At 37.7% G+C, this 15,411-nt stretch overlaps 1 protein-coding gene across 1 annotated transcript in view; it reads left to right on the top strand.

Moving 5' to 3' along the window:
- SLX4IP (SLX4 interacting protein) overlaps nt 1–15,057 on the top strand; it is a 79,848-nt gene extending 64,791 nt beyond the window's left edge. Inside the window, exons 8-9 of the mRNA XM_056357788.1 lie at nt 11,638–11,747; nt 13,225–15,057. Coding sequence (XP_056213763.1) covers nt 11,638–11,747; nt 13,225–14,041 — 927 coding nt within the window. The 3' untranslated portion in view covers nt 14,042–15,057. The remainder of the gene's footprint in view (nt 1–11,637; nt 11,748–13,224) is intronic.
- Nucleotides 15,058–15,411: the final 354 nt, after the last annotated feature.

The raw sequence follows: 15,411 nt of genomic DNA, 5'->3' as shown, positions 1-15,411 counted from the left end.
AATGACTGCTTTCTTGGTATTGTCTTGAAAACTACTTAGATGCTTTAAGTAGAAAACCCTGTCTCTGCATTTTGACCGAGAAATAGTTATCTTCTTTTTTTTTTTTTAAAACTTGTTTAAGTGTCTCTTATGAGATATCCAATTACCCCATTTGGTATTTTTAATCTTTCCATAAAATAAAAGATGAGAAGTTTCCTTTAGCTTGTTTCACATGGTTCTGTCTATTAAGGAGAAGGCAAATGAAAAATATATTATGGACTTTATAGCTTGACTATTTCAAAATTTGATCTTGATCTATGGAAACTCCTTGTTTAAAAAGCCAGTTTAAACAGGTTTACGTTTTAAAAAAATAAATCTCTTAGTGGGATCATAACCTAATCAATAATAAAGTCTTGGAGGCCTGCTTTACTTACAGATGCAATATGTGCGCACAGAACTGACTGGAAAGGTGAGTGTAGTATGTTGGTAGGAGAGAGTCTAAGAAGATGCAAACAGACCCTCAGCAGATGTTTTGGAGTATCTTTTTAATTCTTACTGCTCTGACTTAAAGGGTCCACTCCAGACTGTTTTGTTGATCCAGAATTTTACGGCACGTTAGTACCAAATTTGTCATATACTCCAGTTCAGTACTTTGCCAAACTGGGGGAGTGTTTTGATTGCCACTGAGAGGTAATTTCAAGTTTTTGGCGCTCCAGAAGTAACAGCTAAGGAGCTGCACTTTGTGTGTGTACTTTTCTATATCAATTTAGCAGTGAGTATGCTTGAACTCTAAACTAGACTACAAAAGACCACCCAAGACCTTTCCGTTGATATACTCCAGTGTATTCTGTCACGGATTAAAAATGAGGCATATGTTTTGGTTTTCTCTATATGTTGTTTGGGTTTGCATAATTTCGTAATGTTGCATGCAAGTTCTTTTAAATGTTCAGTCATCTCACACTCTTGGTTTTGAGGGCCTATCTGTGTTTTATAAAAGTAGTTGACTATATGTTAATGGAGACTTTGTCACTTTTCAGTGTTGCTGAATGTCACTGCGATTGACTTGGTCACAATTTAACAATTATTTTTTTTTAACTGCTTTTATGCTGGTTTATGGTTTGGGTCAAGCTTTCATTCCTGATCTCTGTCAAGACAAGTCAGGCTCAATGTCTTGCCTTCCTATTATGTGGAACCAGTTTTATGTCAGCCTGATATGCATTACTTTCACTTACTGCAACTTTTTCTTCACCTATCTTCAGCACTTCATTCTTTGCCTTTTCTCTGCCTTTTAGGCTGTTTTCTGTATCTCTGAAATAGACTGTGCTTTAACCAAGAGGGATGTGGCCAGATATGAAACTAAATTCTTACGTCCTTTCTTAGGAAAGATCATCGTTAGATTGCTTTTGAGATATTCACAAGCATAAACCTTAGCATCAGTTGCCGAGAAAAGTGATTTGCAGCCTTCTGTGATGCATGTTGTAAAGACCAAGGAAAAGGTAGATTAGGCAATCGCTGTCAAATTAGCTTTAAGCATAAACTAAGGAATATTTGAGAGCACTTCTAAGGAGTAGAGCTGAAATAAAACAGAAGAAAATGTTTAGAAATGGGCGTTTCTGTGGTCATATCTAAAAATCAGGCTGCAGGCAATAATAATCATTTTGGAAGGAGGGAAATTTTTTTAAAGAAACAATACAGCAAGTTATTGAAAATACATAAGCAAATTGGAAGTCTCAAGGAAAAGATGGAAGAATAGCCTGGCTGATTAATGCTAAGTTTAAACATAAAACCAGTTTCCTGTTTTGCCAAACTGTTTGTAATCTTGAATAGTTTTATCTTGAAAAAGATGGCAGTTTTGGGAACATGGCAAAAGAGGAAACCCAGGGAAATATATGAGCACTCTGGAAACATTAGTCATCTTTGTCAATGACGGCATTTTCTTGATGATTATTATGTAGAGAGCTAAAATGGAAAATTGGAAGTGGGTTATCTGAAGAAACAGTGGAAATGGAAATGGGTGGAAGGCTTACTGGAGGCTTGTGAACATTTGAAAATGTGCTAACAATGGAGTATTCATTGATAACCACATCAACTTTATACTAGAATCTATGAGAGGAAGCAGTTATAGGGAAAGCATGAAGGTGGTTAAGCTAATGATGATAGGAAAGTGGAATTTTGAAATTACCATGCATATGAAGTCAGAAAAGAAAGTGGGGATAGGTAAACAAGAGAAGAAAGGTGCTAAAGTTATGCCCAGTGCTTTTTAAATCCCCAACAGAGAAATAAAAGCAAACTGTTTCATCTTCTTCATATGTGTCGGACTTCATAAATTGTGCCATTGTAACATACTTCAGGTACATTAGAGAATTCTCTTAGAACTCATAAGAGCATAAATGACATAATTTGCTTGGATTTTGGTTATTCTGGGAAGAGGATTCTGATTCTTTCATGAAAACACGTACACTTAGCTGTAATTAACAGGAGACTTAACTTGAGAGTATATGCTGCTGGAATAGTGTGTTATTGGAAGATAGAATGAAAACTTTTTTCAGATAGCAGAAATTTGTAAAGATTAGTAAAGACTTCAAGTGGAATTTAGTTAAGTACTTTAAAGACTATTGTTAAGTGATATCAGATTGGGTAGGGGAAGAAGGAAACACTGAAATACAATTGCACAATTCACGCTGTGGAAGTGCTAATCTCTGCATGGAAGTGTGTGTGTGTGTGTGTATATATATATATATAGATATATGTAATGTTATAGTTAAACTGTTGTTGTGGTGGGCTACTGCTGAAAAGGTCAGTCCATATCCCCTCTAGTTCCAGCTACATATTCCTTTCCTTTCTGGGTACAATGGGCCAAGTGATTCTTCATTTGAAAATGAATTAGTTCATTGACTTGACCCGGCAAAAACCAATTCACTTATGTAGTTTCTGTGTCTTTTATTGGAGGATTAGTTTTCCATCATGTCAGTTCACTGAATCAAGTCATCCTGTATCCACACACTTGCCAACTGTCACACAAAAAAATGTTCTAGGAACGTGCAGCCAGGATTTGGATGAAGAGAGCAGGACCACCCCTTTAGGTAGCAGCTGATAGCTGCCCTGCTTTGGAAGTAACATCCAAAACACAGGTTAATATTACATTTGTTTTAATACTTGTCTTGCTGATGGTGTTCAATTTCATTATCCTTTTTAAAATTTCATAAAATCTAATTTTTATGTGTTTTCAGATAATATGCTTAATTCTTTTCAGTCATTGTAGGAAACATAGCTAGAGGAAAAGAACTTGATATAAAGCTGTAGTTTGATGTGAATAGGGTTCACTGTTTTTTCAAAAAGGTAGAGAGGGGAAACTAATGAGCTCTATTCAAATACCATGTGGGACAGGTAAAGAATTGCTTTTCTCTTTCAGTTCTCACTTTTGACACTTCAGGCTTCTGTCACTTTTTTCTGCTTACCCTTCACATTCTTCTCAAGCTGATGCCAAGACTGATGATACTGAAACATGCAGTGCTCCTGCCTTCTCTTATCCAGGCATTCTTGTCTACAGTGTCTGTCAGTACTGGCATGTGTGGGGAGCTGGGTTAATTCATTGATTCCTCTGGAAAAAAAAGAGGGTTATTTTGTTTGGGAGTTTTTTGTTGTTTGCATGGTTAACTTTTGGCTGGATGACTTAAGTCAGGCTCTCACTGCATGGCTGCATGAACACAGGTGTTGACACGGAGACTTGGCAGGACCACGTGTTGGGTGAAGGTGAGACTTCCCTTTCAATGTTAGGATGGCTTTAAATTAGCTTCAATCATAAGGCTGTTCTCTCTGAGAAACTACATTGCAAAGTAATGATACAAATGTCTTTGCCTTGGTCATAAAGAAGACGGCTATGGCAGTTTTACAATATTCCCTTTTGTCCCAGCTGTCTGCCTTTTCTCCATGCAGATTACCACTGCTACAGCAGTGTGCCAAAAGGGCTGTGTGCCTGCATCTCATCTTGCTGCATATCACAGTCTTGTGGATTCATGCAAACCAAACTTCCCTGGTTTTTAAGCTAGTGCATTGAATTGTGGGTGGAAGCAGCTGGGGGTGTGTGTGTGCGGGGGTAGGAACCTCCTGCAAAAGGGGAGGGAGGATACCTGAGAGCAGTAAAGCTGTGAATTGCCTCAATGACATTTGTCTGAACTTGTCTTAGTTTCTTCTTATAGCTTACCAACTGACTGATTTACTTTCTGCATGGCAAAAAGCTTAATAGCTGTCTGGTGTTTGTTATATTAATGACCTGGAGAAGTGGACAAATGATGAAATGAAATCTGACACAATTATTTTAATTAGTCCAGGACTGGAGAATGCTGTGGAGAATTTCAGGGAAACCTCACAGAGCTGGGTAGAGGGCATTAGGACTGTAAATGAAAATCATCTGTTGATAAATGCACGGTATTTTTACTGAAAAGAGCAATTACAGTGCTCATGCATACCACTGAGTGAATTAACTGTACAGGATCTGGAAAAAGGCCTAAATACTGCTGCGACGAACTGATTTGAAAATCTTTGTTCCATAGGATGACTTATCTGAAAAGCAGACAGAGTATTAGAATATATATGGAATGAAATAAAAAAGTAATACTTAAATTGTCTTAAGGCCAGTAAGTTGAATACTTCTTCAATAAAAGATTATGTCTCTCTCATTATGCAAAATCCAGATGAAAGACAACAGAAATACAAAAGGCCCTATAACAGCGGTGTAAGTGATTAAGCACGTAAAATGATTTCTGTCTGAAGCAATCTTCAAAAAGTAGGGACAAATTGGATAATCTTTTACTGATTTTGGTAGTTGTTTCTTATATATATGAGAACACCAGTTGATTTAAATATAACTACTGAGCAGCATTCACAAGATCTCATTTGTCAAAGCCTTGTGGTTATTTAAGATATTATCGTCTGTCATCATCCTTTCACCTGCCTTGCTTTCCTCTCCCCTCTCGCTTTTTTGCTGTCACAGCTCGTGCTGGTGGTTAGTGCAGATCTGAGCTAAGATTCTGGACTTTGCACTGAATGTGTTCTTTCCTCTCTGCTGACTTTGAGGGGGCTGGCACCTCCAGCAGCGGTGCAGGGTGGAAGGCTGGCAGTGATAATGTTTAAAGCTGCAGCGAGCTAAAGGTTTGATTTAGCTGCTGTGCACCGGCAAGATTTTGATGACTCTAGGACTTTAAAACGTTTAAATTGCTTCATGTTTTGATAATAATTCTCTGTATTCCTGTCGGGCAAAGAATATTTGGTGGATTTTGGATTGAAATTGTTTAAAAGAGCAAGCTGTTCCTCAGCCTTCAGCAGAAATCTGTTACAACTAATAGGAATTTCATAACTTGACTGAATAGTAAGCTGAAATATGTGATGGTAAAGTTCATGGAAGGATTTTTGAACAATTTGTCATGATTTGAATGTATTTGGAGGGACATATCCCCAGCGTGAGCTCAGAAATCTTGGGGGCTTTGAGGGTGGTGGTGGTGGTGGTGTTTGTTTTGGAAACCAAGCTAAAACATTGACTAAATTGTTGAACAGTAATTATCTCGTGGGCTGTGCAGCTCTGTCTATTTTACATATTTTGCTTCTGTATAACCAGCAAGATCAAGAGTATAAGTTAATCTTTCCAAGATTTCCTACAGTTGTTAAACGCTATTGTAATTGTATATAGAGAACAGCTGTTTTTAAAATTGCTGTATTCTTTTCCAGATTTTTCTTTCCATAAGAATTCTGTTTTAAGTATACAAATCATGTTGCTGTATACATAACGGATTCTAAGTAGTATTCTGTTATGTCATATAACCTGTGCTATATCTGGAAGGATAAATACAAAATTTACTTTACTATTACTGATAGATGTTTAGACATCTGTACTTGTTGTTGCTGATACCCATTTAGCTTTGGTGAGATAGAGGAGCCTCATGTCAAAAAATGCGGTACAGGATTACAGGAGTGCCTTGCTTTTTCAGATAGTCGTGACAGTTGAGTAGTAGATTCCTTCCCCCGTGATTTGTAAGTTGGGGGAAGGGATTGAGTGCCATGTAAAATTGCTGTCTTATTTTATAAAAATGTCTTTGAAGTATAAAACATGTATATCTTGCGTGCATGCCCTCTTTCATAACTACTGGAAGCAGGAATAATAAGATTGATGGGAAAGGCTAGCTAAAGATGTATGCTTTTAAGACATTGGTTTTCTAAAAAAAAAAAAAAAACAAACCCAAAATTCAGCATTAATATGCTTTACGGTTTTTTTTCTTCAGTGTCATTGAGAGGAGTTATTTTGGTTGAAAAGCTCTTGTCTTTTCCTCCATTTCTTATCAGTGGACACTTTCGCTGAAGATAGAATCTGAGTCTTGTAGCATCAGTATATAAAATCAGAATGATTAATAGCTCAATTACTTAACATTAATTTTGACACTTTTTGCCTTCAAGCAAATACACACAGCATGTGTCATGTACTTCTCGGTATGTAAATAAATCGTTTGTTTCAGGAGCACCTTCTATGGCTTTAGAAATTGTTGTGTATGTTCTTGCTATCTGTGTTACAGATGTGCATCTTTTTTTAAAAAGGTGCCCCTGCAGCTTTGGGTTTTTTTATGAAGTATCACATTTTATTTGTTCTGTGCCATTTACAGCTTATTAGGATTTTTTCTGTTTTCTATTATCTAGCAAGCATTCAAATGAAAATCTAGAGAACTCAATTTCCTACACTTGGAATAGTCTAGTGTTCCTGCTCTGTGTATCATACGATTAAAATCAGAACAAAAGACTTCAAAAGAAGGCGGCTTTTTCCTCATAGAAGTCATACACCTTAAGCTAATTGACGATGCTTTGGGGACCTTTGGAGTGTTTGGAATTGCCAGGACTTATGCATCAATTGAGAAACTTGGGTTCACACCTTGTATTTTGAGAAAATGGAATGTGTATCACAGGGACTTGTAACAGACTGAGCCAGCTCTCGGACTAAGTGGTACAGACTGCAGGGACTCTTGACAAGCAAAAACTTAATAGTTAATATCCACGGTGTCAAATCAAAGTGGTATTTGGTAGTAGATAATGAAGACTCCACTGATCTGGGAGTTAGATTTTCCTTCCTGTGCAAGGCCATACAGTTCTGGTCCTCACGGACTCATGCAGTTTTGTCTGGTGATTCTGTCTTGAAATTGATGTAATTTTTAAAACCACCAGCATTCCTTAAAAATATCTATTTGAAATGAAAAATCAGTATTCCCATGTGTAATGTGGAATGATCCTTAATGTTTCTACTGGAACTTGCTGACATACAGAGCAGGACAGTCCATTTTAAAACGTAGAGCAATATTCCACAAGTCTGATCAAGGAACTGTATGTCAGGTTGAAAATAGTATCCATGTCTGTACTTGGGAAACTATGAATGTTGTATGACGTGGTAGAAGTTCCTAAGTAGAATTGCTAGGACAGATGCATCACTACATTGGAAACGCTGAAAAATTTGCATCGTGAAATTGTGGGAAGCTCTTCCTTCATGTGGGATGGGAGAGGGCAGAAGGCTAGACCCAAAATCCTGTCTGTGTCTGTTTTCTATCTGTTAGATTATGGTGTGTGATTCATCCTTCGCTGACAAGCCTCTTCACTTGCTTTAGGAGCCCTTTTCTATTTATCAGATTGGAAAGAGTCCTGTCTGACCTCTCTGATCTGCCGTCGGATCTATTAGAACAGTTCTGAATCCTAAAGGTTTTCTTAGATGGTTGAGTTCATGATACTGCTTAGAGCGACATTAAGAGAAATCATGCAATTGCAAGCTTACATAAAGTTCCCCTAAATAAGTGCTTCTGTCTGATTCATTTTACTAATTTTAATTTTATTTGCTTGTGTGTACCTGGGATAATACTTAATTTCATTGTTTAATCTAGATTATTATATTGACCCGCCTCCTGTATGCCACGCTGATACTAAATTTGATTTATTGACCTATTGATGTCTTTTATTAAGTATTTTTGATGAGCAAGTTGAACCACATTGATAAATGCAGTTCAGAAAAAAATACGTGTTTTTTTTTAACTAGACATTTAATTATCCTTTAGTGTTACCTTATTGGTACATAAGCATGTGCAACCGTTATCCTGGGAAGCATAAGAGACAGCTAGAGAATGTGAAACCAAACGAGAGGCAGGGCAGGAAGGGGAGCAGCGTTGTTCACGTTGCAAATTTTTCTTTCAACCCAGTATCTCAAACCCTAGACTGAAAAGAAATCAGTGTTTGTATGGGTATTATTGTCAGGCTGAAAAGGCCAAACATTTCGCTCTTCTTCAGGATAATGAGTTGTGAAGATTCTTTACAAGTGCACATCCACAAGTAGTTCTTTTACAGGTATTTAATGCTGTATTGCTGAATTCAGCTGTTCTGGGGATTGCTGCAGACGGCAGTCACCACTTTTACTACTTTGAGGGTTTCTTTTTCATTTTGAGGAAAAATTGAGTAAGAAAGTAAAAGAAAGAATTTTCAATTTGATAAGCCTTACACCAAGTATATTGTGTGCCTAGCAGTCGTATTTCTCTGTCGGTCTTAATAGAATTTTTTTTTTTTCCCAGACATCTCTTTGGATAAGTACTAAGGATCACAAAATCAGGTTTTGAGAGGCCAGTATTATGAGCAGGTAGGGTAGTAAGACTTCGTAAGCTTCGTTTTTGCAAGCCCTTCTTTGCCAAGTTTTAGTGACAAAAAGGAGTGAGCTTACGCTAGGATTTTAAGAGCACATATTTCTAATAGAACTTGCCAGTTCAAGGGCTAAAGAAGCATTTTAATCTTTTGTGCCCACCCAGTCTCTATACAAATGTAAATATGTCTGTCTTTAACAATTTGCCAAGAAATGTGGTTTTAATTTGTTAGCAGCAATCCCACTCCCTGCAGCTCTTTCAGAGTCAAGTCACAAGTCTGGCGGTGCTTTGACGTTTTTCTCTGTCATGGTGTCATTGTTTATATGATGTCTGCTTCTGCTGTCCTCCTTTTTATGCCTGGAATATTTTTCTTTAATTATTTCACTGCCTAAAAGGAATTTGGGATTACTAGACAGGATGAGAGCAGATTAGGTTTTTTTCTTTCTTTAACAAGTCCTGAAGTTCCCATAGGAAATAAATAGTATTCCCAAAACAGACAGTGTTTTTTATTTTTTTTTAATTAACTAAAATTATTAAGTCTAATAAAGAAAATAAAGGAAGTATCACCAATAATGGCTGAGTGTCTTAGTAGTATATGGAGTGCCCATTGTTGTTATTTATGACTCTCTCTGCCTTCTATTGTGGAGTTATTCCAGCCTTAGGGAGTTTACATCACTCCTAATAGCAAAAGGCTCTCTGGTTCCCACAGAGTCTTTCAAAGACTGACTCATATGCCTTATGTTAATTGTTCAGCTCTCAAAATACAGCACTTACAGGGTGTGGTTCCAAGGGGAAAATCTACTGTACTTAGAGGGCATGTTCAGAAGTGTTTCACATATAAATCATTTTGAGTTTTAATTTTTTAATGCATTAACCCTTTTCTGTCACTGCTTTATGTGATAAGTTCTGTGAAGACCAAAGGAGAGGTTGCCGATGGCGTTAACAAGGGAATGTGTGAGCCCTTCCACTCTGGACCATTAACTGCCCTCTGACTCGGCTCATAAGTGACATGGCTTCGTCATCTTTGCCTCTCTCCAGGGTCTGTTCTTCATGCTCTGGCATGACAGTACACTCCAGCCAACGATTGTCTGCTGTCCATAATTTGATGCAAATTAGAACTGTAGTGAGTACGTGTGGACAGGAACTGTCCCCAGTCCTCCTGGGTTTTGTACAAAGCACTAGCGCTGCTTACCACATATACACGAAGTGCCTTAGTGCACCGGCGAACCTGTCGTGGTCTGCTGTGTTGAGGACTGAAGAAGATTTAATAGAACTAGCCTTACCAGTTACCATAAAGCAGAAATTCAAAAGCTTCTGCTTGTGCTCTTGTTCTCTGGTTAACTAAGAGTCCCCTGCAGCTGCTTTGATGCAGAAGGATTGTGCAAGATCCTTCAGTCTGAGTTGTGTGAATGTTACTGGAAATCAGAATAGTTTCTACAGACTTCACAGTTAAGAGTCTGTGTTTTCTCTTAAAATTAGCAAGGCTCTCGAATATCTTAATAGTACTCCATTTAATAGTTTACAAAATATGAAAACATAGTCAAATTAGGAGAGTCCGTACCTCTAACAAGAATAGAAGCAGCAATTAATCCCTCAGATTAAACTAGTTAGGCTTGATTTCTGAGGTTGAAATCACATTGCATGTATGTCCGTGTGTTTTCTGCCTGCTGTAAACACATGTGTTGCATCATTAGTGGACAGAACTTCATGCATCTATCAATACACACACACACACTCTCATGTAATTTGCCTCTGAAAGGAAGACTCAAAGCAGCTGTATTTTTTTAAACTGTCAAAATGGCTTTATTTCTTTGCCTGACTGCCCTCCTTCTGCTTACAAAACAGGAAGTTGTTTTCACTGGTTTATTCTTCTGGAAAGAGCGGTGAAGTTTACCCCCTCTCCTGTAAAACAGCAATAAAAATAAAAATCAGCAGGGCTTCGTCCTCTGTAAGTGACAGGTTCCTGAGAGGTGTTCCAGGCAGCAGTCATGTACATGCTTTGGCCTTGTGCCTGCACCGTCTTTCTCTGCTTTCTTCAGTTCTTCTGTACTGCCTGGCTCCAGCGCACTAGCTTCGCAGTGCAGAGCAAGAAATGGTATAAATGAGTACTCCCTACATTTGATGAGCCCCGATCAGAAGTTGCGTCATGCAGGCTGATGAAGAGAGATGCTGTCAAAGAAAAGGAGATGCACAAAGCCTCTTCTCTTCTTGACTTGGCCACATTTTTTTCTGTCCTCTCCATAGCCTCAGAGATAATACTTTTTTTGAAGTATGTGGTAGTTAGTAGTGAAGTCAGCAAATGGCCCTTCTCTGATTGAGATCGTTTCATTATGAAAGGAAATGCTCACAGCTTGAAGAAAAAGAGCATTTTCCTTCCCTCCCTCTCGCCCCAATTTCGTATTATATAAAACCATGGTGCTGCTGTTAGCTGAGACCAGAAAGAATTCCCCTGTTGTCCTGTAGTAGCCAACCACTACAAGCTGTGAGCGTTTGAATGTTAGTATTAAAAGTTTTAACCCTTGCCTTCTTAAATGAGCAGATAACGCTCTGTATATTTTTTGTAAGTATGGAAAATTATGGGAATTCTTCTGAGAATAAGTGTATAGACCACTGCGCCAGTCAGTCTCTTCAGAAAAAAACCTGACAAACATGCTGCTGTCTGCAAGAGAGATTCCTGGCATTTGTCACAGTTTGAGCCACAAAGATGTCAAATATTTGCCAACAGTTTCCTCAGACGGTTTGGAAAGCTACATCCTTTACATTACAGTCTTGTTTGTTTGCGGTGTATTTTAGCATATGAAATATGTTCATTGGGACTCTGAAAGGGGCGGGAGCTGACTAGACTCCCAAATATTAAAAGATTAAAAAATAATTCTGTTTCTCTTAGACTGCTCAGATCAAAATAATAAAGAACATCTGTAAGTCTTAATATTAGAAATGGAGTTTTATGCTGAATATTTACAGCTTGGTGTGTCATGTTTTAAACCTGTGTTTTCTTTTGGAACAGAAAGAAGATGTTGCCAGTGGAATGTCTAGATATTTTACTGAACCTGCTGAGAACAATGAGCGCAAAATTAACCTGAATGACCAAACAAAGCAAGACATATTGAAAGAAATGTATGTCACTATCCTTTCTAAGGTGTTAAAATTATAATCTGGTAAAATTTGGGTAGATAGAATCGAGCTTATGTAAAAAAAAATCTAATAATATAAACTTTACAAAAGATTATTTTAAATTACTGAGACTACTACTATAGTGTGGATAAACACTTAAAACAATCGTCGTTGTTTTGTACGGCCTGACAAAAGCTATTACAACCCACATACATATCTCACATAGCGCTAGGCAGAATCAAAACAGGGTGTTTTTTCCTTGAATGAAGCTGTGAGCCAAAATAAATATGTGATGCTTGAATCTGGTGAAAAACACATTTGCAAATATATTTTTTGTTCATTTGGAGAGTCTGCAGTGCAGTCTGGATCCTTGGTCACAGTTAAAAGAGTTGGCCCTGGTGTAGCGGGTGGGGAGGGTTAGTTGGTCAGCTGAGCATTTCACTGGGTCCCTGCTGTCGTTCTTTGTCGTTCTTTGCTTGTGCAAGCTGTCGGTAGCCCCAAATCAGCTGTGGAATCAGGGATTTGCTGTGAACCCTGGCAACTTTTCTTCTTACCCATGTTGTCTTTAGAAGTGAGATTAGATTTGGAGGTAAGCCAGCTCTACCTATTTCAGAAGAGTCCTTTTTCTGAAGAGTTAGGTACGCCAACATGGAAATTGCTTGGCTTCAGCAGAGCAGCCAAAAGCGGTCTCAGCATGGGACAATCTATAGTAATATCTTTAGATTCGAGATGCAGCTTCAGTAGTTGTGCGTAAAGTTAATTTTACAGTGTATGTGAAATCTAGATTTGTAGGTAACACACTGCTGTGGAGTGTTTATGTACTGACACTCCAGCAGGTCCCTTGTGATCCCATTTTCCTGTATAATTCCTTTTAGAATATCATCTACTTGTATTACCGAAGTCCTTCCCAGATGAATGGGCTTGATACTAGAAGAGCAGTGGTTAACTTTAAAGAAATGCTTTGAAATGTCCTGGGAAAAATTCCAGAGGAACATTTTAAAATAGAGATTAGAAATTCTCACACAGAAATGCGCATGCTGCCTCTCCCCACCTGCCCCCCCTCTATGCTTTAGATATACATTATACAAGTGAATATATGAGAATGGTTTGAAATAATTTAGGCACTTATTGAAATAGTATTTTATCTAGCCAGTTTGGGAAGGAGTTCAATGTACTTATGCCGTGTTGACCTTTAACATCTGTAATGAATCCGGTTCTGCCTCTTCGAATAGAATGTGAACTCTTTTAAGGCTTAGTCATTAGTAAATAGGGTTCCCCTAGTGCAGTGGAAAATCAGATGGATAACACTTGATATTATCCACACTAGACAAACATTACTGCTTGTCAAGATGATACACAGGGCTTTTTTCCCCATTCAGAAAGAGGGTTGACCTTGTGGTGTTTCAGAGTTTGTAAGAAATGCAGATTGAGGCAGTGAAGAGTCGTCTTTAATTTAAAACAAAATTATTTTTTATTGCAGTGTGAAAAGGACAAAAACAAGGAAAAGGAGCACAAGCAAACCTCAGATCAGTAAGGACTCTGAGAACGTGTATCCTGGCTCAGTGGACTTGCAGACAGGGAACGGAAAGAGCAACTGTCAAACTTCTCTCAGTCCTCAATCTGAAGTGAAATGTAGGAGTGCAGGACTGCTGAAGAACTGCATAAATACAGCTGAGAGCAACTTGGAGCTTCCTGTTTTAGAGCTGGAAAATTATGTTAATCAGAGACAGCCAGATGGTGTTAGCAGCCAGCAAAAACCTCACTCTGTGGAGTTGTTGAAGTTGAGTCTTCTAAGCGAGAACCCTTCTTGTAGCTCTGAGTCAGCACTGCTAAGTCCAAAACAAAGTCAAAAAGTGACCAAAACACAGGCTCAACAAGAGCGCTGTGGTTCAGAAGAAAAGTTAGAGCATTTCAAAGAAGTATCCTCTGAAGGGACTCCTTTCATTCCTAGCCATGCAGAAACAACCAAGTGTGGTGATAACTGTTTAGGTCCGTTCCCGGAGGAGAAGACCCCACTTAATTCCACATTATTTTCTAAACAAGACACGACAAAGATTGCATCTGATGAGGAGTCACTAACTTTGAGAAAAAACCTCTCCCGCCCTCTTTCTGTGAGGAACAGTGTAGTGCAGACAAACCAAAATGGCCCAAGCACAACCACCAAAGAACTGCCAGTGAAGCCATCATCTTGTTTACAACAGCAGCACGTGTCTTCAGAGAAGCTTATCCAAAAAAGAAAAAGAGAAGTTGAAAATGGTCTCAGCAAGTTAAAACTGCGAAGGCATAAGAAATCATAAAGTCTGAAATATTACCCTGATGGCATGGGTGGACAGCCAAATTTGTGTTGGGAAAACATATGCAAGAAGTAGGAAGCAATACAAAATAATGAAAACTAATAAAAATACAAAGCCAAAATTAGATAATACTTTTTAAGAAGATTTATTTAACTAAGTATCTTCGTAATTTGGAACTGTAATGAAGGTAATTCTGTTAACCCTTTAGGAATTAGACATTAATATTGTACAAACTAGTGTGGTATTTATAGAAAGAAAAATCTCTTATAAAATAATATTTACTTAGAAAATTTTAGATCTGTGTATGTTTTATTATTTTAAAAAACTCAGATGACAGTAAAACTTAAAACTACTTTCGTGATCTGTTAGCAACAGTGTTTTGCTTGTTTCTGAACAAAGTTTTAGCGAAAATCCTTTCTGTGTTAGGAAGTTGATGGTTTATTCACGTGATTTTTACAGCAGTAAGGCAAATTAAGGTTATTTCAAAAAAAAGCTTTAACCAGTATTTAATGTTGCTGATAATTTCAGGCCCACCTTTTCAGTGTTTTTTCAAAATAACTATGTTATTTCAAAATAGTTATTTCAAATTTCAAATATTTCAAATAACTACGGTTTCTGCTTGTGCAGATTTGATATGAACAATTATTATTTCTAACCCGAGTTGTGGATACAAGTGATCATGCGTTGAGCGTTCGGAATAATGGAGGTTGGTTTTATATATGCACTCACCTCGATGTGCAAACACTGCTGTTGGGAAAAGTTCATACATAAACATGCATACACATCTTCACACAGTCATGTGTCAAAACCAGGCCTTGTTTGTGTGCAGGGATGACACGCTGATTTTCATGTGTTAGCATTACTCGAGTTATTTGTTATTTTAAGATAGACGTAACTTTTAATTGCACAGTGCATTTTCATACTACTTTTGTATGTTATATACTAATGAGTTAAGGAAATGTAACTTCTTATTTCATGCTTCTATTTTTAAAATGTTTAAAATAAAATTATAAGCCTTCTTTCATCATTCTCTTAATCAGTGTGACTGCAGAGGTTTTATGTGAAGTAATATTGAAAAAAAATCTTACTGACATGTACTTACAACTGTGGATATCCTCATTTGGGTTAAGAAGATTCACATCCATAAGCATTTAGAGTCGGTGGTGTAGTACAGGTCCTTAGGAGAGCAACTTGGCAGCTGACCGTTGAACGGCACCTTTCTGCTGTAAATAATTTCTGATTTTGCTATAAATGAAAAAGATTCTGTGTGCCTGCTAGGTGACATTTTCTCTTTTTTTCTTTCAGCCTGTTTACATGATGTTTTTCACAGCACTTTGTGTTAAGGTATTAATGCTTACAAATCTTCGGGCTCC

Source organism: Falco biarmicus, chromosome 12 (assembly GCF_023638135.1).
Source record: "Falco biarmicus isolate bFalBia1 chromosome 12, bFalBia1.pri, whole genome shotgun sequence".
Taxonomy (NCBI): Eukaryota; Metazoa; Chordata; class Aves; order Falconiformes; family Falconidae; genus Falco; species Falco biarmicus.
Note: the sequence above shows the minus strand (reverse complement) of the source record. Positions and strands in the feature narration are given on the sequence as shown.